The 24,972-nt window shown below is 38.9% G+C and overlaps 3 protein-coding genes across 7 annotated transcripts in view; 2 read left to right on the forward strand and 1 right to left on the reverse strand.

The window, feature by feature from the left end:
* Nucleotides 1-21: 21 nt before the first annotated feature.
* trpc6b (transient receptor potential cation channel, subfamily C, member 6b) lies at nt 22-7,637 on the forward strand. 2 transcript variants are annotated; one of them, XM_013274351.3, is made up of 12 exons: nt 22-692; nt 1,831-2,599; nt 2,707-2,892; nt 3,083-3,247; nt 3,647-3,863; nt 4,225-4,452; nt 4,773-5,037; nt 5,176-5,371; nt 5,508-5,714; nt 5,912-5,968; nt 6,241-6,316; nt 6,396-7,637. In XM_013274351.3, exons 2-12 carry the CDS (start codon nt 1,856-1,858, stop codon nt 6,560-6,562), a joined length of 2,508 nt encoding a protein of 835 aa, XP_013129805.1. In that variant the 5' UTR covers nt 22-692; nt 1,831-1,855; the 3' UTR covers nt 6,563-7,637. The 2 variants fall into 2 exon arrangements, with proteins under 2 accessions (XP_013129805.1, XP_025753927.1); XM_025898142.1 differs by having other exon boundaries at nt 22-2,599.
* A 421-nt stretch (nt 7,638-8,058) lies between these two features.
* Nucleotides 8,059-14,257, forward strand: pgr (progesterone receptor). Its single transcript, XM_005455073.4, has 8 exons — nt 8,059-9,623; nt 9,923-10,032; nt 10,744-10,860; nt 11,067-11,372; nt 11,640-11,784; nt 11,933-12,063; nt 12,347-12,504; nt 12,598-14,257. Exons 1-8 carry the CDS (start codon nt 8,725-8,727, stop codon nt 12,751-12,753), a joined length of 2,022 nt encoding a protein of 673 aa, XP_005455130.1. The 5' UTR covers nt 8,059-8,724; the 3' UTR covers nt 12,754-14,257.
* The window catches only part of arhgap42b (Rho GTPase activating protein 42b), a 71,629-nt gene continuing 60,326 nt past the window's right edge, over nt 13,670-24,972 (reverse strand). For 2 of the 4 annotated variants that reach the window (XM_013274390.3, XM_013274389.3), the window contains 10 exons: nt 24,645-24,729; nt 24,443-24,501; nt 23,194-23,299; nt 22,836-22,995; nt 17,887-18,037; nt 17,259-17,666; nt 16,814-16,970; nt 15,982-16,044; nt 15,806-15,885; nt 13,670-14,992 (listed from right to left, as the gene is read on the reverse strand). In XM_013274390.3, the coding sequence (XP_013129844.1) occupies nt 14,904-14,992; nt 15,806-15,885; nt 15,982-16,044; nt 16,814-16,970; nt 17,259-17,666; nt 17,887-18,037; nt 22,836-22,995; nt 23,194-23,299; nt 24,443-24,501; nt 24,645-24,729 (1,358 nt within the window). In that variant the 3' untranslated portion in view covers nt 13,670-14,903. The remainder of the gene's footprint in view (nt 14,993-15,805; nt 15,886-15,981; nt 16,045-16,813; nt 16,971-17,258; nt 17,667-17,886; nt 18,038-22,835; nt 22,996-23,193; nt 23,300-24,442; nt 24,502-24,644; nt 24,730-24,972) is intronic. The other 2 variants (XM_005455072.4, XM_003450161.4) reach the window with 1 other exon arrangement.

A 24,972-nucleotide genomic window follows, 5' to 3' on the forward strand; every position in this document is an offset into this window, starting at 1 on the left:
CCGCCTTCAGGAACATTTGGAAATTAAAATTATCCACATTTTAATGTTAAAAACTTTGTGTGGGATAGCTAAAAATGTTTTTACTCAGCTTTTATATCTACTCTTGGAGGAGGGCTTGTAAAATATGAGGATGGGCTGGTATTACTTTTTATCTTTTATAAAAACAGAAGTTAAGAAGATTATTGAAAATCTGCTTTTTCCAGATTGTGTATGCCATTTTATGGACGAGTGGGGCGCTGCTTTATCTCTTACTTTGTCAAACACTGTATATGGGTATAGTGATGGTATTGCTGCTATCCTGCACTCAGGCAATTACAAATAATCCCTTTGCCCTCGGCTACAGTTTAAGTCACAACCTGTTATGCTGGAGCGATTCTGCTGATCCAAAGTCTCAGTTTGTCAAAGTCCTTTAATATCTTGCTTTAGGGGGCTTACGGGATGATTGATTGAAAATAAAGTAAATAATAGATAAATATAATTCCCACACCAGTACCCATTCCAAAGGAAATTCCAAAGGAAAACCGCCCTTTGGGCGTGCAAATGCAGCACTGTAAGCTTCAAGAGTCATCACAGGGTTAGAGCCACGCTGACAGAAGGTCCAGAGGCTACAGGATGAGCTCGATTACCGAAGCAGATTTGGGTCATAAAGATTAAACAATTAATAAGTCATCTGGTGGAGCAGTATTTCCAAGGTTAGTGAAGCATGTTTTTTTCTTTAAATATCTATCTCTATATATGACAGATATTGATATTGTTATATTTCCATAGTAGCGATGTTATTGCTACTTTTACGATGCTACAGAAATCTTTCATTTCATTTGTTTCCTCCATCTAGCTCTTTAGATGATATAGTAAGGGAACAAACAAAGTGCACCAGAAAATATGTTTCAAATATTATTTTCATCTTCACTTATTAAATCCTTATTTAAACCACTTCGGTTTAAATAAGGATTTTCTCACCTTCCCTGGCCTAACAGCAGGATACATATTCAGTTTATATTGTATTAGCAAATATACTTTATCAGGACATGCAAAGCATAAACGATCTGCCCCTCTATCAGAACAAATTCTGCATGTATTGCATGCATTTAACGGATTGCTCAGTTACTTAAAATCTTGTTACTAATGTCACTAATTATGACTGAATACACTGGACATCGTCATCTTCTGTCATCATTGTGGTTATTTGTGCTGAAGCAATTAGCTCCTCAGTTAACCTTGTTATTCAAATGTAATTAGTGAGCAGAAAGTTGATTTTCTCTTTTGACAATGGCGATTTAATTTGCAATAAAAATAGTCACTGTCATCAGGTATGACCTCAGCTTAATGTCTGTGGTTAAGACGTAACACGTTCTAAGTTTTCCATGATCAGCAAGTGGTGTTATGTATAGTCTATTTTGCATTATTTAACAGTAACGAAATTAAAAATACATTTGAATCCAGCAGAGACTGAATGGTCAGTGTCCTGCCATGAAATGAAGGAGAGCAGATGATGAATCTGTGGGTGGTGTCACACATTTAGTGTGAGTTATAAATCAGCAGAGACCCACTGTGCACACTGTTGTTCAGTCACTGGTTGGATCACTGCTGTCTCATTGTCCAGCCTTTTTGTGAAATATAGGTAAAACTGATCCTTTAGAGCAATAGAATGATTGTTTATCTTCCTTGAGAGAAATTATTAATCTTACCTTAGCAAAGGAGGCATTACCAGCTGAAAAGGTAGGTCTATTTTGGCTTACAGAAATCATTTTACATTTTACAAAGCTAAAATCTGTGATTGTAGCCCTGTGTTAAAGATCATATGACTAAAATACACTTACCTGTTTTTAGATGGAGCAATGAAGAGAAAGCCACGATGCTAAGACAAGTTGTGGTCAAACCCCGGAGACAAGCTTTTTGGGGGGCCGGTTACCCATTTCATCCTCACTCTTCCTCTTGCCTTTCTATGAAGGAGGAAGTTTTTTTAGAAGCTGCAGAATATGGTAATATCCCAGAAGTGAGGCGGATGCTGGAGGAGCTGCCAGATCTCAATGTTAACTGTGTCAACTACATGGGACAGAATGCACTGCAGCTGGCTGTTGCAAATGAGCATCTAGAACTTACCAGACTTCTTCTAAAGAAGAAAGACCTCGCCAGAATAGGAGATGCTTTGCTGTTAGCCATCAGTAAAGGTTACATTCGCATAGTAGAGGCCATACTGAGCCATGAGGCCTTTGCAGACGGTCAAAGGCTGACTAACAGCCCCAGCCAGGCAGAGATGCATGATGACTTTTTCTCCTATGATGAGGATGGGACACGGTTCTCTCATGACATCACTCCCATCATTCTGGCTTCCCAGTGCCAAGAGTATGAAATAGTCCATATACTTCTTCTCAAGGGAGCCCGGATAGAACGACCCCATGACTACTACTGTCAGTGCAAGACCTGTAGTGAGCAGCGGAGGCATGACTCTTTCAGCCATTCACAGTCCCGCATCAATGCATATAAAGGTCTAGCCAGCCCAGCATATCTCTGTCTCTCCAGTGAAGATCCTGTGATGGCAGCGCTGGAACTGAGCAATGAGCTTGCAGTTCTGGCCAACACTGAGAAAGAGTTCAAAGTACAGTAATTACAGTGTTCACTCAGTAGGCGTATTGATGTTTTTCCAATCTGTTTATGTGCTTCACTCATTCATGAAAGTGCATATGCTGCTGTTCTCTGTTACAGAATGATTATAAGAACCTGTCCATGCAGTGTAAAGACTTTGTGGTGGGGCTCCTGGATTTGTGTCGAAACACAGAGGAAGTGGAGGCTATTTTAAACGGGGACAAAGAATCATATCGTAGCTCAGACACCACGAACAGACAAAACCTGATTAGGTTAAAACTTGCAATAAAATACGAGGTTAAGAAGGTAAGCACATGAGCACTCTTTAGCTTTTTAAATCAATCTTGCTTCATTCATCAACCTCATGTTTGAATATGTAAAGTGTGTAAAGTAATCCTTTTCTCTTCCTGTCTCTGTCTGTGTTTGTCTTGCATGAACACACACATGCACACGCACACACACAAACAACACATACCTTTAAACTCAAATGAGGCAGTTTGTGGCACATCCAAACTGCCAACAGCAACTCCTCTCCATCTGGTATGAAAACCTGTCTCGACTCCACCAGCAAACAACAGCAGTTAAGATTCTTCTTGTTCTCGGTGTAGCTCTTGGGTTGCCTATACTGGCTTTTATTTACTGGATAGCACCGTCAAGTAAGGTTAGTTTACAAAAAAAATTTGCACATAACCTCATAACAGACTTTTCTTTTAGGAAACATCTGAGACACTTTTAACCAAGCTTAAAGGAGTTAACCTTAGGCTTACATTTATCTGCCATACAAATGTTGCTGGACTTTAAACGACCAAATTCTGGTAACACTAAGTTAACAAACTTGTAATGTAGGATCGCGCAGATTTTTTTAGTTTCCTATGAAGTTTTTCTGATTATCAATGTTTCAGTTTTTATGACTTACTTAAGCACTGCTATATTGCTTTTGATGTATAAAATATATCACTGAAATATATCAAAAATATGTGATTTTAATTTTTTTAAAAACTGCAAAGTTCCACATGTTACATTTGATAAATTTTGTTCTGTTTATTGTCTCTCGCTTCAGTTAGGGAAACTTATGGGTGGCCCTTTCCTGAAGTTTGTGGCTCATGCAGCTTCCTTCATGATATTTCTTTGCCTACTGGTCCTGAATGCAGCAGACCGCTTTGAGGGAACTTCACTGCTGCCCAACATGACCATCCATGATTACCCTTCACAGCTTTTTCGTATGAAGACCACGCCCTTCACCTGGATGGAGATTCTCATCATATCTTGGATCATAGGTCATGAGCGTAAACACACTTTGCCCCAAACCAATATACTTATGGATTTCTCATTATTTTAGTCAGAATTCTCTTATTATCACACTGTTGTGCATATCAGGGTAAGAACATCAAAATAATTCAAGATTTATTAATCTTCACACATCTGCTATGATAAAAATTGCCCACATTCACCAAGAAAATCCCCCCTCAAACTGAAGCCATGTCAAACATGATTTACCAATAATAGCAATAAAAATTCCTATGTGATGTAAATACTATTAAAATCTTATTAATAACATTTGTACTTGGTAAGATTATATTACACTATTTCATATAAGAGAGCAAAAATGTGACTGCCAATCACTTTTTTTCTCCACAGGGAAGATCTGGGAAGAATGTAACAACATTTGGTCCCAGGACATCCGGGAGTACATATCAGAACCCTGGAACCTTCTAGACTTTAGCATCCTCACCATTTTTATGACGTCTTTCACTGCCAGATTAATGGCTTTTTGGCATGCATATTCAGCCCAGTGTTATATTGACAAGCACCATACTAGCCTGTCCAACATGACGTTACCCTTTGAAATACAGTATTTCCAGCTTGGTAAGTGTAGACCAAAAAATTTCAAGTGTTGTTGGTATTATGGGTAAGGATTAGATATTTGTTTACATTGTTAAAATAAAAAGTTTCCTGTCTTAGATTTTATTTTGTTCTAATGTTGCACTGGACAAAGAGACAAACAAACTTTTAGGTGTTATCTTCATAGTCCAATTAGATTTTTTCCAATTCATCATTAAACTTAAAAAGGATCTTTGTTGTTATTTGATTTAGAAATCTTAACACAAGTAATAATAATAACAGAGGCAAAGTCTACATCATAAAACTTGTTCCCACATGCAGCATTTCTCTCTCTTTTTTCCTAGCTCGAATCCACTGGATGCCCTCAGACCCGCAGCTTATTTCCGAAGGCCTTTACGCAATTGCCGTTGTGCTTAGTTTTTCCCGCATTGCGTACATCCTGCCCGCCAATGAGAGCTTCGGGCCTTTGCAGATCTCTCTGGGAAGGACAGTGAAAGACATCTTTAAATTTATGGTGGTTTTCGTAACAGTGTTTGTGGCTTTCATGGTAGGAATGTTCAATCTGTACTCATACTACCTTGGAGCCAAGCACAACAATGCCTTTACAACGTAAGTGTCAAACTATTTCAAAAATACAGTTTTTAGGAAAATATTATCAAATGTTTCCTTTGGACACAAACCGTGTCTAATAAATATGGCACAATGGTTGAACTATACTATTAAATTTTGATTTCTCTATTACTCCAGGCTTGAAGAGAGTTTTAAAACATTATTTTGGGCCATCTTTGGGCTGTCAGAAGTGAAATCAGTGGTGATTGACATCAACCATAAGTTCATTGAGAATGTAGGCTACGTTCTGTACGGGGTGTACAACATCATCATGGTGGTCGTCTTGCTGAATATGCTCATCGCCATGTTTAACAGTTCTTTCCAAGAAATTGAGGTACAACTTCATCACTGATATTTCTAATTTAGAATTGATTTGACTGGTACTGTATTTTAAGCCCGATCGCCAAATTCATCGGCGTTTTAAATTTTCACCTGTTGCTTCTTCTTCTTCTTTTTTTTTTTTGCTGCAGGATGATGCAGATGTCGAGTGGAAATTTGCTAGAGCTAAACTCTGGTTCTCTTACTTTGACCATAGTGGCACACTGCCTGTGCCCTTCAATCTTGTACCCAGCCCAAAATCAGTATCTTGCCTATTGCTGAGTATAAAGGATTTCATCTGGAACGTACCTCCCGGCAGACACAAAAGAAATTCACGCAATGAGATGGAGCTTAACAATGTGAGGCCCCACCAATGTCATTTGATGAAACAAACATTTTAATCAAGTTTTCCAAACAAATTTTGTTGAATGTAGTAGTTGGAATATATATCATCTCAGCGGGTCTACAGGGCCTTCTTTTGTCACATTAATATGTACAGGTTGGGGTTGTAAGTACCTATGTTAAAACCTTCTTCTTTTGGTTGTTTTTGTCTTAGTTAAGACGACAGGATAATCTGGCTGGGGAAGCGTCTCTTTGTCCAACCCGTCATCAAGTAAAGCTTTTTAAATCTCCGAATGCTGATTAACTGCTTAATACAGGAGCTGTCAGTAAATTGTGTTTCCTGATAAAAGTTTTGCATACATAAACAAGTACACATAAAAAATGCAAAGTTTGTAATTTATTTTAGTAAAGTAAAATTTGCTGTATATACACGTAAGGACCTATAACATCCCAGTCCAAACAGTCCAAATTGTCTCTTTTGTGAGGGAAATAATTGGCAGAGCAGAACAAAACTATAATCATGACTTTGTTACTTTATTACAGAAAATAATGAATTGCCTCATTAAAAGATACATCTTAAAAGCACAGAGGGATAAAGATAACGATGAAGTGAATGAAGGTAAGTTCTTCTGGGCTACTGTTCATGGCAGGATCACATGAAAAACACAATTTTATGCTTTTCACTTGCTGTTCCTCAGGTGAACTGAAAGACATCAAACATGACATCTCCAGTCTTCGCTTTGAGCTCCTGGAAAGGGAGAAGCACGATAAGAAGACACTAACAGAGCTCATGGGGCAGCTGGAAGAAGTAATGCATGTGAAGCAGAAAGAAGAGCAGAAGCATACACTGGATATGGTTTCTTAAAAACAATAAAGATTAGAAATGTATTTACTGGACACACTCCATCGTTCTCATTAATGAGGGATTCAGTCAAGGCCGAATGTTTCTGTGACACAGACTTAACACACAACTTTCAGACAAAACTTAGCTGATAAAACTACATATTTTGTATTCATTATAAAAAAAATTCTGCTTTCTCCATTGTGTAAACTTATGAATTTGTTTGTCTTTTGATTTTTATTCCTGTGCCTGTGTCTGAACAGTTCGCTTATTGCTGCAATAAAGGAACTGTAATGTAACTTTTCCTGTTGATCCGACTACGCTACAGTTCTGAGTTGACTGCTGTCATCTGCATGATTTGTTTTGGAGGTAATTCATCTGGTGCTGAAAACCAGAAAGCAGTTCAGATAAAACAGAAAGATATGTTTGATTGTCTCAGTCGCAACACTCAATTAAGCTTCTTTGGATAACTGCGCTCAGTGTAGCTGGAGGTAAGTAGTTGCTTTTTCTTTAATGTAACTTCAGTTAATCAACACAACTCCAGGCTTGATGTTCAAAACTGTATAAATTGTTTTTCTTAAATGCTGTTCTTTGTCAAAATATTAATTACCCGAGTATAATGTTTATTTAATGTTATTAAAGTTACTGCAGGTTATCTTCATCCCATGAGAGATTATGGGTTTTTAAAATCATTGCACCACATGCTGTTGTGCTCTCTCATGCTTGGTGTCAGGCATCTGAGAACAGTGTGACCTGTCATGTAGACATCCAGCTCGCCTCCATATAGCGAGGCAGAAAGACTAAAAACTACAACCAGGCTTTAACTGTCAAGCCTGTGAATAATGCAGCTGTGAAGCATTTACACCAAGGTCAGACATGGATGTTATAAAACAGCAAAACTGATAAAATTACCACCAGAAGAATCTATAACATCAACATTCTGAGGAAATTTACCCATGTGTCTGAAATATTAGAAATTTGATTAAATGAGAGGTTTTATCGAAGCCTGATGGTGGTCAATGGGAGCTATATTTACAGTTTAAAAACTTGTGAGAAAACTAGGCCATTGCAGCACATTAAAGAACACATTATGGAGATATGAAGAGCAATTACAGCATGAGAATTGTTTCTGATGTTGTCAAAAACATGACGCAGGAGATAGGGGCCAAGGTCTTTGTGTGAATAATAACGACATGCATCAGCAACATTCACATTTGACTGATTTCCTTTAAAAATAAAACCCTCTATAATATCTAACAAGGTTAAGGCTAAAGATAAAACAAAAAAGTCATTCAAGGTAAAGGGCAATTTTATTAGCCATTAGATGGACACAATATGGGTGATATTCTTCACTTTATCAAAGTCTTTTTTTATATTCATCTGTCTACAGTAAAATGATGCTTAAACGCAGGGTTAGTTTCCGAGCACTATGAAATCTATCAAATATGAAAAAGAAAACAGTCAATTAAAGTCATAAAAATATTCCTTTGAAGAAAACTAATAAAGCAGACAAAAGCAAGAACAAAATAGGCCTATTTGTGATTTAGCAGAAATCACAAGGGTGATGTTGGAAATGCGAGTTACTGTTTTTTTTCGTCTTTCCGATGGCGATAAGAGTTTCTAGTACTTTCTCCTTTGGTAATAATGCCTTCCCCATATTTTACTTAATTCATGAACTGTAGGGCGGAGACAAAAGACCTTTGGCACTGAAGTGATGCACTGTTGATTCTCCTCTTTGGTCTATTGTTTAAGTCTGGTGTGAGCGCAGTGCAACCACATAGATGTCTTGGCTTGGATTCTTCCCCTGGCAACCTTTGGAGGACGTTTATAGTCAGAATGAGGAATACTGCGAATATGTGAAACAGGAATAGAAAAATCGATGTGACTTTTAAAGATGACTACTGCCAGCACAAGGTTATGCTTATAAATCTGCCGAGATTATCGACTGGGGAGTTGCGCTCTCATCAACATTGGCCAAAACTTTGTTTTATTTTTTTCGTTATACAAACAAGTGAAAAAATATAGATATATATTAATGGAATAGACCTCATGTGAAAGAAAGACAAGTGACTGCCTTTCTCCACGGGGAGGAGGACTACAGGAAGGTTACCAAATCACAGTTTATCATACACCTTCCAACCTCCGAGCGCTCTCCACTCTCTGTTGTGCGCATAGAGGTTCACAAAATGGAGAATAAAGCAAACGGGAAGATGGGCACCAACAGTACTTCGGTCACCGATTCCACCGAAGCAAGCCTAAGTGATGTGATTGAAGCTGGATACAGTAGGTCGAATACAAAATTGCCGGCCGATTCACGGTCTCTAAATTGCACGTCCTCCGTGCGTAATTTTGGAAACGTTAACACAATGATCCAAGGTCTTAATTCAAGCCCTGACTGCGCAGTTTTTAAAGACTGTAACATACTCGAGCCTTCAGTTGGAGCAAAACATTTTTATGACCGTAACAGAGACTATCTGAAATGTGACGGTGTTCCATGGGAGGATTTTGTTATAGTTCAGAGGACAAACGTGGCCACATCCGAAAGTTTACCAGGCGCAAGTCTCCCCTCCACCTCCGGGGCTTGCAAGTTCATCAAAGATGAAAAGGAGCCTTCTGTGATTATGGACATCCCCTGTCAGAACTTTAATCCATCACCCGAGATTTCTGCTCTCGATACTGACACCGACAGAAAGCAGCACTTAGGGCTTAGCGAAGGTGAATCGACAAGTTTCGCATCAGCCGCTGCAGTTTCCCGACCGGGGCTGGAGGTCTCTCCAAACTTTCTTATGGACTTGAACCAGTCAGACCAGCTTGTGAACCCAGTAAGGGCTGACTCCAGATGTGGTTTGTCCGGGAAAGCTGCCATTAGCTTCGATCCCAACGCGCAAACAGCTGGGCAACTGTCGATATATAAGACTGATGTTCCTCGTTGGCAGATGCAAGCATCTCCAGGTGAGACCCAGTATTGGGGACAGTCGGCAGGGGTAAACGAGGACCCGTTCAGAACTAGTGGCTACAATGGGATGCAGAACCAGACCCAGACTCTTCCTCAGAGGAACCCATCTCCTTTCTCCACATTCCTCGGGTAACTACTACTCGCAATAACTGCGCCAAAATCTTAATCCTATTAATCATAACAGTGTCGCAAAACTGTTAACACAGTTTGGGTAGGTGTGAATGTTGGCATGTGTAACTCAAGGATCAAAAAGTAGCCTAATTAATTACACAACTGTCAACAAATACTTTATCATTTTACAGCGACGAACGGTTTTCTAGGTATTTCTGAATGTAACAAAAATATTTTATCTAATGCGGAGTCCACAGCGCTCAGTAGTCTTTGTCTGAATATTTTTTCTCTGCACATATATTTACTTTTTTCCCCAGTATGCCACCCCAGAGACTGTGTGTGATCTGTAGTGATGAGGCATCTGGCTGCCACTATGGAGTCTTAACGTGTGGGAGCTGTAAAGTATTTTTTAAAAGAGCGGTTGAAGGTGAGCAAAGAAAATCTTGAACAAATGTCAACACACACACACACACACACACACACACATATATATATATATGTATATATGTGTGTATTTCAGTAAAATACTTCACATTTCTGTTGGACTACTACTAAAGGTAAAGTCATCAAGTAGCCTACAACACTTTAATTACTTTCATTTTTATTTTAGCTCAAATTTTACCATCTTTTCTTTAAATTATCATGTGAACTCAATGCACATATTCATTCCTCACACTTTGTTTTCACTGCTTTACTCCTTACTGTGTCTTTTTCTTTCTTTTGATTCTGTCCTCATGTCCGTCATTCAACATGCTGCGTAATGTACTACTAATGTGATACTACTATATTTAAGCAAATAAAAAATCTCTCTTAGTACTTAGACATGTATTTTCTATGTTAATCTTTAAAAATTGTTCCTAAAAACAAGCTAAAAGAATAATAATGACCTTTTGTGGTAGTTGTTAATAGTTATTAGCAACAGTATCACAGTTACTAGCGTACATCCTGTTCTTCCACTTGGAGTTTTTTTCCCCTGTTATCTTTCAGTGTGAGATATATTAGAGCCACCATGTCTCACCGTGGCCATGTCACTCTGTCCTCACATCTAATTTTCTGCCAGAGTGCTGCCTCAGTGTGGAGTACAGTATTCATTCCTGCTAAAAATGTTTTGCATTGTCTGTACCTATTCATTCAACAGGCCATCACAGCTATCTCTGTGCTGGGCGGAATGACTGCATTGTGGACAAAATTCGGAGAAAAAATTGCCCCGCATGTCGCCTTCGAAAGTGCTATCAAGCAGGAATGATGCTTGGAGGTATCATTTGGTTTTATTTATCATGTAGTCCCAAGAAACCATGATTAAAACCAAAGAGAATATTCTGGATGTTTAGATTAAAAAGAAAATCATGACTCAAAAAACCAAAAAAAACCCTCAGAATATTTTAATCTTTCAAATGTCTTATTGGCACAAATTTAGTGGTTTGCCATCAGATCAAACCAGACCTTGTGTTCATGTCACAGGGAGGAAACTGAAGCGCTTTGGGGCCTTGAAAGACACAGGTTTGACCCCATCCCTGATGTTCCGGTCCCACTTGACCATGCCCGGTGACAGCCAAGCCTTGACTCCCATGTCTTACATACCAGGCATTCATGACCTACAACTCTCCCAACAAATGATCAGCATCCTTGAAAACATCGAACCAGAGGTGGTGTACTCTGGTTATGACAACTCCCAGCCTGATGTTCCCCATCTTCTGCTCACCAGTCTCAACAGGCTGTGTGAGAAACAGCTGATGTGGATTGTGAAGTGGTCAAAATCTCTCCCAGGTAACAGCTTTCTGCAACTCAGGGCCATTGCAGTTGTTGTCATGGGGATCTAGTGGCAGGCCTTATTGGAAGTCTAAAGTCCTAAACGCCAAGATAGAAGACTTTGTAATGCCTTGAATATTGTCACCGAGTCAAGTGTTTGACAGGAAATTTTAATATAGTTTAATATGACTGTAAACACCTACAGAGACAAAAATATTACTGTTACTGGAAAACCATATATATATGAGAAGAAATGTTATGAATGAAATGTTCTTCTTTTTTTAGGTTTTCGTAATCTACACATCAATGATCAGATGACACTCATCCAGTACTCATGGATGAACCTGATGGTGTTCTCTCTTGGGTGGCGCTCCTTTCAGAATGTCACCAGTGAATATTTATACTTTGCACCTGATCTGATTCTTAGCCAGTAAGTAACCACAGTCATCGGCAACTGAAGTTGGCTTTCGGTTGGTGATGACTCATGAACTCTTTTAACCACAAGTTAGTGATTTCAGTTGAGAAAGAGTCTACTGGTTATCCAGAGATGTAAACCACTTTGTGCTTTTGTCCATTAGGGAGCAAATGAGGAGATCTCCAATTTACGACCTCTGCCTAGCAATACAGTTTATTCCTCAGGAGTTTGCAAATCTTCAAGTTTCACGCGAAGAGTTTCTTTGCATGAAAGCCATAATATTGCTTAACACAGGTAAGACTCTTACGCCGTTAAGGAGACTTACAAACTAAGCTATGATCAGTTACAGCTGCACTGCACAATAAAGACAGTTTTATAAAAGCAGTGTGCATCTTGACAAGATTTATGTAGCAACTGCTATCAATCCTAGTTTTACTAACGGCATTTACCTTTAAAATCTTGCTGGCTGGCACTTGCATAACACCTCCCCAGTATTTCTTTACTTTTTCTAACAGTACTGTTTTGAAATGTTTAGTCCGATTTTTTTTAAATATGCAAATATCTTCTCTGCACTTAGTGCCTCTTGAAGGATTAAAAAGTCAGGCAGCATTTGATGAAATGAGACAAAACTACGTCCGGGAGCTGACCAAGGCTATTCACATGAAGGAGAAGGGCATCGTGGCATGTTCCCAGCGGTTCTACCACCTCACCAGACTCATGGATGCCATTCATGATGTAGGCTCCCCCACAGAGCTCAGTATAACTGTATATATGTTTTTGCCACTTTAACAACTACCAAGACACAAATTGATGTTTCTTTTTTAACAGATAGTAAAGAAGGTCAACCTATTCTGTTTGAGTACCTTCATCCAGGCAGATGCCATGAAAGTGGAGTTTCCAGAGATGATGTCAGAGGTCATTGCCTCCCAGCTTCCCAAGGTCCTTGCAGGCATGGTGAGGCCCCTCTTATTCCACAGCAAATGACATTGCCAACACAGAAACTGCAGCTCTGTGAAGACAGCTTGTGTCTGGATTACTCATCCCATTGTTACTGGATTCTTCAGAGCCTTCATTCATTCTGATTTGCCAAAATGCCTCTAATTTGCTTGAGGTGAAACAGGATGACCACATTTCTTAAAATGTTTTTAGCAGAGACATATCTTGAAAATTATACATTTAGAGGCATCAATCAATAAAGTTCCTATGTTTTATTCAGGTGTATCCACCATTTCCATTCCTACAAGTTGTGTATAAAGCTTGCTTTGAACATAGTAGGTTTTAAGAAAACCATTAGAGATATTTTTGTATTCAAAACAAATAAAAAATAAATACAAAAATGCTAACATTTGTCAAGGAAAGGTGCAGAATAAATTGAAATTTGTGACTTAGGCTAATCAATAAAGGATACCAGCATAGTGACTCACTATACCTACTTAAGGAAGATGAAACTAACTAAAAAATAAAAATAACTAAAATAACTAAAGTGACCTAAAGCCATAAATCTCATAACAAAACTTAGCTCACCAGCTTTAATTTACATCCATATCTGCATCAACATGTAAATAATGAGATCTTAATGCGATGCAAGTGACAACTGCAAACATGTTTAATACCAGTAATGTTGCACTGTTAAGAAATCCAGACCATTCAGGACAATAACCACATTTTCTCCTGAGTTATCGCAACTTCTGAGTTCTTTGTCCAGGAAATGCTACAAACTTGAAGTAAAACATTACTGGCTTGACAAAATTAAAGGGTCCAAATGTAAAAAATAAAATAAAATTTATTGTCATGTCGTTATGGATAGGAAGAACACAGTGCTATCCTCGAGGAGGACTTTACTGCTGCAAAGCTTTATCTCCACTCACTAACTATAGCAAAGAAATTTGGACAATTGGTCTAATAAATCATGCTTAAGTTTATTTATAGACATGTTTATGCACTGTCAGGATACAGTAGATGTCTGCAAGGCAGCAAACTTCCAGTATATAAAAGGATGCCAAATGTTACATATTTGGGATATGAATATCATTTCTGTGATATAATTTGCCCCTGCAAATTCAGACTCTAAGGGAGTACAAGTCTGGTGTCGCTGTTCAAGGCCGCTTTGCATTCCTAACATGTAAAAGGAATAGAAAAGAACATCCTGATCTTGGCAACAGCGAAACTAAAAATGCACTCCCAGAAATAATTTGGCTAGCCAGAGAAACCTTTACTTCAAAGTGATCTTGTTGTTGATTTTTCTTTTATGCTTTTCTTAAACGGTATCAATGAAGTTAACTTTTTATGTAATTACAAACATTTCTTTAGAAAAATGCTGTGACAGAAATAGAACTTTATCTGTTAACGCGATGCTAGTCTAGTTGTCATTACCAGTACACCGGTGTATCAAGGACACTTCTCGTAACATTCATTTGTAACATTATAAAACAAACGTGATATATATTATTGTGAGCAGTGTATAGTAATAATAAAAATAATAATGTCATGAGAAGTAAATATCTTTTGATGTGGAATTACAGAGAAAAAGACTTACAAACTTTAATGTACATTACAGCACCGTGTAGCTACTGAACCAGAAAGTGCACTGCAGCAGTGAGGAGATTCAGTGGATGAGCAATGATCAGAGTACAAAAACATGAAAATTAAGGTGCAAACCCATTATACTTTTTTTTCTATTAGATTCAAATAGATCTTCTCATTTTAAATCACAGCTTGTTAAATTACAGTCAGTAAAAATGTTTATGAGACAGCAGATTTCCATTAACTTCTTGACGAATATTTTTTGCTGATATAATGGGAAGTTAAAATATGATATTTTTTCTGAGAATAAAATGGGTGAAATGGGATATGATATTGTTTGGTGATTTTGTAAGTGAACGCTGTCACTCAGTGCAGCCAGCAGACAACATAATTAAATCATAATAATGTCCATTCTCCGGAAGCACACAATAGTCGTTACAGTAAGGGAGGTATATCTTTGGACTTGTCGCACTGTTTAAGCAATTATTGACCTGCTTGATAACTGCTAAAAATGCATAATATGCATTAGTATAATAATAGGGACATTTAAGCACATTGTGTGAATTTTTTTTTCCATGGATACCATGAAAAGATGCAACGTTTACCACCTGTCAGAGGAAGACGACATAATTCTCTGGGATTAAACCTGTTTTTCCTTCGTATGTTGCTTGGAGCCAGCCTGGTTCAACAGAGGGGTAGACTACAGGACAGGAGAGAGAAAAACATACCAAGAAAAAACAGATTCAGACTTCTGATCTGGAATAAGCTGATTTGAATCACTGAGCCTATATTTGACTGCATAATTTACAAGAATTAATGAATTATTATTAGATTGAGGAGGGCTCTGGGCTAGCCTGCTCTTCAGATTCAGTCCCTATGAAGTATTTGTATTTTAGCCATTGTGAAAGCAACTCAAACAGTTTAAACCATTAAAAGTAAACTAAATTATTGTGGAGATTCACCAAAACAAAGGGAAACAGCTGTAAAATGTCCGGTAAATACAATCTAGCAGAGATTTGCTGAATTAAGATGTAGAGAAAATGGAGAGCAATAAAAGTCTGCCTGCTAGTAAATCGTGGGGAGCATTTGTTGACATTTTTGCATTTGGCTCTGCTGGCTGTGCTAAGAGGAAACTGGCACTGGTGCCTTTCATTACCAGGTTACAGTGACCTGCCTACACTGTTTGTGGGCCAAGTCATCTCTTAATGGAAACAAGCAAGAGGCAATAAAAAAAAATCCTGGCACTGTTTGGTTGTTCATAATGTATATGGGAGTGTCACGCTAAGCGCAAACATTTTCCATTTCAACACTGAAAATTCACCAAGTTCCTGCTCTTTGCTGTCAGCACACGTCAGGCAAATTACCCCCTCTGTGTGTACAGTATTTACACTTCCGATCAGCCTTTCAACGAATCATTTGCAATCTTTAACCCGAACACTTTTGCTGTAAACCGAAGGTGAGCTTATAAGCATACAGTTAAATGTGCGTATGTGTTTGCGCTTTTTCTGCTCACCGTTTGAGAAGTGTGCCCCCTGTGGGAAGCTGAGCTCATGACTGTGCTCTGCCTCGCAGGAATACATTGCCTTGGCATCTCTGTAAAGACAACAAAAATATGCTTAGTAATGTAAAGGAGATAAGTGTGGGATTGATTAGGTCAAAGGCTTGTTTGGTGTTGTAATTTTATATCACCTTCCAACTGGAGCAGACTGTTGGGTGGAGGCATTTTCAAAAAGCAATGCTCGGGCAGCCACCCTGAAAACAATCGGAAAAAAAACAACAGAGTTCAGTGCACTTCATTGTGTAAAGTATGTCAAGCCATAATTATTCCATTAAAGACATGTATGAGTGACAGTTAAGATGATTTTAAGATAATGAAACACTGTAACTGTGTGTTATCTATTATAATGTATCAGTGCTGGGTTGGTTTACTTGCTCTTGCCAGCATTTTTCATTGTTGAGAATGAAATGAAAGGCTTAACCACACAATATGGGAGGTTTCCTTCCTTCTGGCAGACTCAACTTTAACACAAAGCTCAACTGAGTTAAACTATATAACAAGGCTGCACTTGACCCTGGACATAACAACCCCAGAGTCATGGGGACAACAGAGCCTAGGGCAAGTTAGCTGGATGCTATACGGGAAAACTAATTGAAAGACAAGTGTGACTGGCTTCTTAGACACGACAAGTCAAACTATCTATTCATCTCAAGAGATCTAGTGCAGACTGGTGCTGGGTCACAGCAACCCAAGAGCAAGCAGAATGTAATTAAGGCCAGCTCTCCCACCAGAGCAGAAAAGACATAAATCTCACAACACACACTCATCTGTTCTTAGAAACCTCTCGATGCTCGTAAACAGATGAAGGAGAAGGCAGAAAAGTCAGAGGGCAAACAGAGAGGAAGGGAGATTGAAAGAAAATCAAGTTGTGTAAAAGCCTGGTTGACTTGTATTTATTTTGTGGAGACATGTTAAACTCTAACTTATGATGAGAAAAATTATATGCTTTTTAAAGCTCTTTACACTGAGCCAGGTCTTTGGTAGCCGTTGCTGACTGAAGTGTCCATCCTGCGGCGGATCACTTGTTTTGGTGGAAGGTTTGGGTGCTCAGTAGGCTTTAAACTCTCTTTGGACTCCAGTGTTGATAAACTTTGGACAGATCCAGAGCAGCTCCTGTGGCCTGAAGGGCGACACACAAATAATAACTTGTAAATGACACATAGAAACAAAAGGCAGACACTAAGGAACAGCTATCACGCTGCACCGAATAAATCAGGAAATAACTAAATTTTCACAAGCTACTGTCAGTGTTTGAAAGCCCTTGAAGAATAAATCATAACAGTGAAAACTACCCAGTTTATCTATTCTGTCCTGAAATTTCACTTTCATGAGATTCTGATCGACTTGATTTTAAGTCAAAATAACTGCAAATTACGTTTCAAACGGCATCGCTTCACGATTATCGTACCTTCGGATATATGCAATGATTTGAGAGAGGGTGCAGTGGAGCGGTTCAGCAGCTCTGGCCTGAGGTCAGCACGACAGTGTGGGGCTTTCTTGGGTGCAGGAGACAGCCTTGGTGTTGTGCTGACTGAGGATGAGCTAAGAGCATCCTCTGACTCGCCATCTGTGCGTCCTGTGTCCTCCCTGGAGCTCGAGTCGGGACTGCTGACAAACACGGCACTCTGGGGGCCATTTGAAAGCTGTGACGGTGTCCGGCGGAGGTCCAGGAGTGACTTGTCCTGACATGTCCTCTGTCTAGAGGAAGCTGTTTTGGAGGAGGTGTTTTGCTCAGAGGAATGGGAAGACAGAGACTCTATACTCCCCATGGGGGTGCTGTCGGGACTGCTGCTCAAAGCATCACCTATGCAGGGACCAGAGACGAGGCACACAAGGCCCTCATTAAAACCTGCTTAGCAAGTAAATGATTTTAGCTTCTTTGCAATTTAGAGAAAAAACGATATTAAACGATATTATATTATTCATTGGCTTTAGAGAGCTGGCCTAAATGTAGGAGACTGTGTGTAAAGATTCCTAAAAGATATTAAAGGCGTGGTTTAACAAATTGTGACACTCATCACTTCCTTGGTACTCACTTTCTGCATCTGCAAGACACAGTGTAGGAGTGTAGAGGCTCCGGGGTTTCCGGGGCCCTGTGGACAGACAGATGGCCCTGCTCCTGCGAGAGCCAGGTCGACTCTGAGGCTGGGGCAGAGGCACATTGGGATCTGGAGGCTGGAGGAAGATCTACAGGTCCAGAAAGATGCACTGATTACTCAATACAAATACAGAAACTATGTATTTCTATACAGTCTTACATTTCAACATGATTTTTTATCAATACTCTTCAAACACTCTCAGTACTCAGTTTATATATTTTGATGAACTAACTTCTAACTAACAAATCTTAACCACCAGACATCTAGCAAATCTTGCTTTTTATATCTCTGGTTTAACGGTTCTGTAAGTAAACATAATTATAGCAGCTATGTAAAAGTATAGTAAAATATTTATCCTACATAGAGAAATTTTTAGTTTGCACAAAGTTTTGTTAAACGAGGTTTCATTTAGTCAATAATACTTTTTTTTTTTCATCAAGTGGTAAGAAAAAAACAGGAAAATATTAAATAAGGTGACAGACACATTGCCTTTATGATAGATGGGGTGATTGTGCTTCTCATGCCACCCCTCGGGGGCTCATTCAGAGCCAGAAAAAACCCTGTTATTAGCGACTGAAGTTGAATTACCTAAGTGTTTCGGTGTGTATTGATAGCCGGTCTAGCACTTACACTTATAAAAGGATGAGATGGAACCTCACCTTTTCTGACCGCGCCACACCTGTCATGATACATCATATCTGTCAATCTGTTGGATACACCCAGGAGGCTAAGTAATTATGAAACAGACAACAAAGAGAATCTTCCAAGTGTAAGGAGACTGTTTAGTTTTTCATCTATTTGATTTACATCATATTTCAGGATCATCTGAATGTATGCATTATCTGGGTTACATCTAATATTAGATTCCTTTACAGTGTTGCCTTAATGAGTATAAAGATGGTGGCTGCTAGGACTGCTAAGATTGCCAATTTCCCTTTATCTGTAATTGCATTTATTTGTCTTTAATTTGATATCTCATGTATAGAAAAACAATCACTTGTCCATTGAACAAGCTACCTAACTGTCATTAAAACAGCCTTTGGGATTCTGTGTTTAAATGTTCTTATGACACTGGGTGTTCAGTAAACCAGCACATCTTCTCTGTAGTTTTTTTCTTGATCATTTGAGCTGGAAAGGATTCAGAAGCAAACCCAAAGGATCATGAGGAGCAGCATGGATGCCTTCAATGTATCTGTGAGACTAAAAAGGTAGAACTTCAGGGCGAGACCCTAAAGCAACGAAGAAAGTGTGTAGAACCCATTTCAGAAAGTCAAGACTGATTTAATAAGAGATAGTATATAGATAGATAGTAGAGAGAAATTCTATATGCATCTAACCAGCCTCTGTAATGATAGTAGTGAAGCTCACTATAGGAACATACAATCTAAACCAAATTGACCTGAATCTGTATCCACTCTTGATAGTGGAAAATCCTGCCAGTTTGCTCAAACCTGTTCTGCTCATAGTCATAGGTACTGTACCTTTGCACCATATAAGCATAAAAGACCTGCTGCAGTCCCCCAAATGGAGTCTCAGGTTCAGGAACCATAAACCTCAAAAGCTTATGTGCCATTTAATCCAGTCTCTACCCCTCGTGTGCCTTATAGCTCCACATTGGCTTCTCATACACCTTCAAAGTGAGTTTTGACACATAACCCTCTCTCTCCTTATATACCAGAAGCCAATCTACAGCTCTACAAGCACCTCAAGTCCCCATTAAAGGCCAAATAATTTGCCTCCTGATCAAATGCCACCAATCTGTTCCTTTGTATGTTCCCATCAAGTCCAACCCTCTGTATCTGCAGGGGCTTAGCATAGTTTGCCAACCTATGACCCATATTTTCAGTTACCACCAGTTCAGGGGGCCATGGCCGCATTGTATGCAGTTTGACCTCCACCCATTATTACTGAAACCTCACTCTATTTGTTCTCCTTTACCTACCCTTCCAGTAACGTTGCTCTGTGTGAATACCAGTGTGTACCTCAGCAGTCTGTACAGCAGCCTCGGGCCCAATACAGGGTCTCCTACTCAACTACAGTATCATGCTCCCCACAACTCTCTGGTGCAAAACAGGTGTTTGTTTTAGATGCAAAAGTCAGCATCCAGGCATAATGAAGAGAACCCAGACATCCAGAGTGTTGCACTTGAACCCACAGATTATATTATCTAAAGTCACGCTAAAGGTAATTAGAATAAGACTTAGAAACAAGATTAGGACCTTTGATACCTATGCTGTCTTAGGTGATGGATGGAGCATACTATGTTGACTCAGGGTGCAGCCAAGCATCTTGATTTGAAGGGGAGCCAGAAAAGCTTAAACTGTGCACAGAGAGACCACAGACAGAAATGCCACAAGTCAAATGTGTTAACCTCCAAGTTTTTCCCGCTTCATGCCCTAGGAAAAGGTTTTCAAATGACTGTGCATTCACCTCTGACATCACAATGTTTGTTGAGCAGCATTATCCTGTGGATAAATTAAAACTTCTAACTTTTAACTGCACATCGTTGTTGGGTCCAACAATCCATTCTCCCTAACACCTACTGAAATAGTTCAATAAAGCTCAAAGGGAGCATGAGCACAGTGAGCACATGGTTGGGGTGGTCATTACAACTTCTCTTGGTGAGTCAGCTGATTCTGATTGCTTATTCACCTCACAAGACAACCCATACACCGAATTAAAGAAAAAATGCTGACGCCTCCACCCTCCCTTCAGAAGTGAGAGGTTGATTCATCAAAGATCAAACAGGGGTATGAATGTCTTACTTGCAGAAACATATGCTGCCCAGAGACAAGAAAAAAATCACTGTGATAGCAACAAGGATGTAGCTGACTTACCTTCTTCTAGGTTGAGGTTATGCAAACTGACCTTCTGGTCCATAGTCGCTGACTGTTTTGGGCCTTTAACTATCAAACTTGGATGTTGTGGTGAATAATGTTTAATATTAACACCAGATACTCTCATGTTGAATTCTTACAGTTCGATTCTGACAGTTTCCTTATGTCCCTCAGACATTTCACTGCATGCAGAGAAGAGCCCCATGAGCTTCTTTCTAACTGTGGCAATTTTAAAGAAGAGGCAAGGAGTTGAGAGATGCATTTGCAGCCATGACCCATCCCTGAAAGTCCCAAATCCAGCTTCACTTTAATCCCCCAAATGCTCCTGATTTTGGGTAGTGTGGGAGAGAGAAATTAGGTCCATGAAACCTGCTCTTAGGGTAACAGTGGGAAGTCAAACCATTTTCCACTTTCAGAGGAAAATTTTGTATATTGTGGTAGTTGACATAGAAGGAGTCCTGAACTCTTAACTGATATGATATAAACGTCTGATAGTGTATCTTGATCCTGTTACTCCAACCTAGTGGTTTTAATGGGGCAGCGAGATGCTTCTCTTCAACAGGCTATCTGTACAAACTCAATTCTTAAAAAGTTAGGACACTGCGTATAGTGTAAAAAAACAAAAAAACAAAAAAGAATGGCATGATTTGTAAATGTCAATTGTAAATGTCTATTGTGCTTTATTCACTATAGAACATAGAAAACATTTAAAAAATATACCCTTTTAATTAAAATATGAGCTCATTTTGAGTTTGAGGCCAGCAACACATCTCAAAAAAGTTTGGCTAGAGACAAAAGGCTGGAAAAGTAAGAGGTAAAAAAAAGAAACAGGTGGGGGAATACCACTCTCTCCCTCAGGCAGCACTGTGTTAAAATCAGGGATGATTCTGTTATTTAAGAGTAACTTCACTGGCTCAGTAACACTCCCAGAAATTATTGTTTAACACAGTTCACTCTGCGATCCACAAAGCAGTTTAAAGCTCTATGGATCAAAGCAGATGCCATATCTGAACACACTCCACAAATGCTGCAGTCTTCTCTGGGCCAAAGGTAATTGAAAATGGACTGAAGCAAAGTGGAAAACTGTGGTCAGACAAATCAAAATTCTAAATTCTTTTTGGAAAACACAGCTGCAATGTCAACTGGACTAAAGAGGAGAGGAACCATTACATATTATAAGCACTTAGTTAAAAAGTCTGCATCTTTCATAGTATGGCAATGCATTAGTGCCTATGGAATTGGTACCTTGCACTTTTGGAGTGACACTTTCAGTGTTGAAAGGTATATATAGATGGTTTTAGAGCAACCTATACTCCCATCCAGATGTCTTTATGCTATGCTATGCTGAATTGAAATTATACTTAACCATCATCACTTGTAAGAAATAAACCTTCTTCATGGATCCTGTATTTAAAGATGCATGCCACATCAAATGCTGTGAGCCAATGCAATCATTTTCACTCACTCGGTGCCTTCAGCTATTGGCTCAAAAGCAACAAATTCAATTAAAAAATGAAACAAATATATGAGCACTTGTTACATTTCATCTCAGTGCCAGCTTCTGCTATTTTTTTCTCCCCTGCTCACTGTTTGACTGTATGAGCCTCTAGTACACGGCACAGAGCACACACTCATGCACGCACGTGCGCAAACAGTCACACAGAGAAAGACACACATACACAGTGGCGATGCATCCATTTGTTTTGGCTTGTGCTTTATGTATGATACTACTAGTGGCAACAATGTATTCACATGACTAAATGTCAATTGAATTTAACATAAACATTGGAATATGAAAGCTCATATAGCATTATAAAACACATTATTCTTGTCGCTCATCTATGTCTTCTGCTATCTGTTGCTGTCTAGGTGTCGTTTTTTGAGAAACATGAAAAATGATTATACACCATGAGAGATCTTTCTATAAATCTGTTCTAATAAGGAAATATGGATATTTTACCTCAGAAAACTGCTGCACGAGGAATGTGTTTATTGATGCAGATATAATTAAAAGCATACCAGGCCATTCAAAGTCAAACTGTGACTCACCTTGTTGAAATTTTCAATAAGTATTTCCACCACAATGTTCTGGAACTTAATGTTCATCATGGCGGCAACTGTCTCCTCTTGTGACCGCATCAATGTAGGCCCGAAGATGACGCCCAGGTTTGACACTGTCATCAGGTTGGACTGGTTTTGTGCAGAAACTCTGTGTTTAGAAGACAAGCATATCATACAAGCGTAGGATGCAGTCCTCTATTGCCACTCTAATACTTCACATGTTTAACCATGACGTGAAATCTTTTGGTCTACGAGATAGTGAGAGTTGGTGAGACGCCTACAATTGCGGTGCAGTTCAGGTAATGTTAAGTCTGCAAGTTAATTGATTGATTACAAGAACATGTACCTGACAAGATGCTTTATTAGTAACTCCAGCATTTCCTTGTTTCTTTCAGGCATCTTATGAACCAAAGCATGGACAGCACGCACTCTGTAGTTCTGATCATCGGACTCTGAGAAAGACAGAATAAATAGAAATGAGGGAAGAGTAGAAATGCTGGCCACTACTGACTTATGGAATAATTATATTTTAGAGGTAATTGTGTGAAAAAGAAAGTACATCCCATTTTAATTCTAAGGTTTTATCTTCTGGCCCTACACAGGTCTTAAAATGAGGTAAATACGACCTCACATGAACAATACATGACATATTACTGTGTCATTATTTATTTAACAAAAATAACCCTAATTCTAACCCTGACACTTAACCCCCAAAACTAAGCCAAAATGCAGAAGTAGTGTGTAAACAATTAACTACGCCGTTACTACTTCCATTGAAATGAACAGGGTAAGCAGCAGCCAGGAGCTGCTAATCAAACACAGTTGATTAACTGTTCATCAGCGAATGTGACCACTTCTATAAACGTTTTGGCAGTTTGCAGGTCTGTAGCATTCAGATTTTTGGCAACAGTGCCAAGGAGGAAAGACGAGAAGAAACTTTTGCTGACCATCAATGTGAGAATTGCAATTTGATGTGCATCATTCTGTGAGGTGAGAAAGATTGTTAAAAACTGCAAAGCATTTGGGACAGCTGCTAATCTTCCCAGCAGTGGACATATCAGCAAATTTATCTCAATGCCAGAATAAGGCAAAACCCAAGGCCTACATCTGAGGTTCTATGGGACTCAATCAGCATGTTAAATGTTTAAGGTCATGGTTTTTACAGTTAAAAAAAAAAAAGTTCTTCTCATAACAAAGTCACACTCGAGTCACTCTGACATCACAGTTTGAGATAACCTGAGAGTACTATGATCCATACAAGTATTTCCTCAGATAGAAATGATTTAATCAGATCCGTCCTGACTCATTTGCTTTCCCTGCTTTGATAACCCAGACGTAGTGCTCACAAAGCTCAAATCTCTAAAATCAATTCAAAATATTTCATAAAGATTTTCAAAATTCTAATGTAATATCTCTTCACATAAATCCAGCTTAACATTTGCAATTGACATAATTAGTTAGTTATCAGATGCACCTGATTCATTAGTGCTATATGATTTGAACTGGACCAGTATCTTCCTAATCTGTTTTATAAAAGAAAGGATAATAGAGAACTTGATAAAATATGTAATATGTTATAACTGTTAGTAACTTACTGACAGCCATGATAAAATCTTTGTGGAGCTTGAAAGTCATTAGAGGCTCAGACAGACACCTGATGGAAAAGAAAAAAGAACAGTTGCAATTTATTTCCTGAGTGACACAGGCCCTGTGAATGCAGCTGGCATCCTTGGTGAGTCAGTTGCAGCACTTAATGTATGACTATCATCAGAGAGGTAGATGGTGGGGCGAGCTGACCTGAGGTAATTCTTCAGGCCGCTGGTGATAGTTTTGTTGTCCCACATGTCTGGGTCCAGGTCCATATCCACAGGTGCTTTGGATGCTATTGGAAAAATGTTTTATTGTTATATGACCACTAGGTAAGTTTAAGCTGCAAATTGTCTTAAGAAACCAATACAACATGACATGACCTGTCAAGCTGCTCAACCGAGGACCGAAAATACTTCCTTCTTGTGTCAAGAGACTCAAAGGAGAATTGAAAATAATAGTGACATGTGTGGTGTCTCATAGCAATGGGGGTCAAGATTTAGAGCCATTTAACAAACTCATTCAGACATTTCCTGTA

Source organism: Oreochromis niloticus, linkage group LG14 (assembly GCF_001858045.2).
Source record: "Oreochromis niloticus isolate F11D_XX linkage group LG14, O_niloticus_UMD_NMBU, whole genome shotgun sequence".
Classification (NCBI taxonomy): Eukaryota; Metazoa; Chordata; class Actinopteri; order Cichliformes; family Cichlidae; genus Oreochromis; species Oreochromis niloticus.

Excerpts from the sequence above, each read along its gene's own strand:
- pgr (XM_005455073.4), top strand. The coding sequence starts at position 8,725 with ATGGAGAATAAAGCAAACGGGAAGATGGGCACCAACAGTACTTCGGTC. Across the intron at positions 11,785-11,932 it reads CCTGATCTGATTCTTAGCCA|GGAGCAAATGAGGAGATCTC; the intron begins GTAAGTAACCAC and ends TTTGTCCATTAG. Across the intron at positions 12,505-12,597 it reads TCATGGATGCCATTCATGAT|ATAGTAAAGAAGGTCAACCT; the intron begins GTAGGCTCCCCC and ends CTTTTTTAACAG.
- trpc6b (XM_025898142.1), top strand. The coding sequence starts at position 1,802 with ATGACTAAAATACACTTACCTGTTTTTAGATGGAGCAATGAAGAGAAA. Across the intron at positions 4,453-4,772 it reads AATACAGTATTTCCAGCTTG|CTCGAATCCACTGGATGCCC; the intron begins GTAAGTGTAGAC and ends CTTTTTTCCTAG. Across the intron at positions 5,969-6,240 it reads TTTGTCCAACCCGTCATCAA|AAAATAATGAATTGCCTCAT; the intron begins GTAAAGCTTTTT and ends ACTTTATTACAG.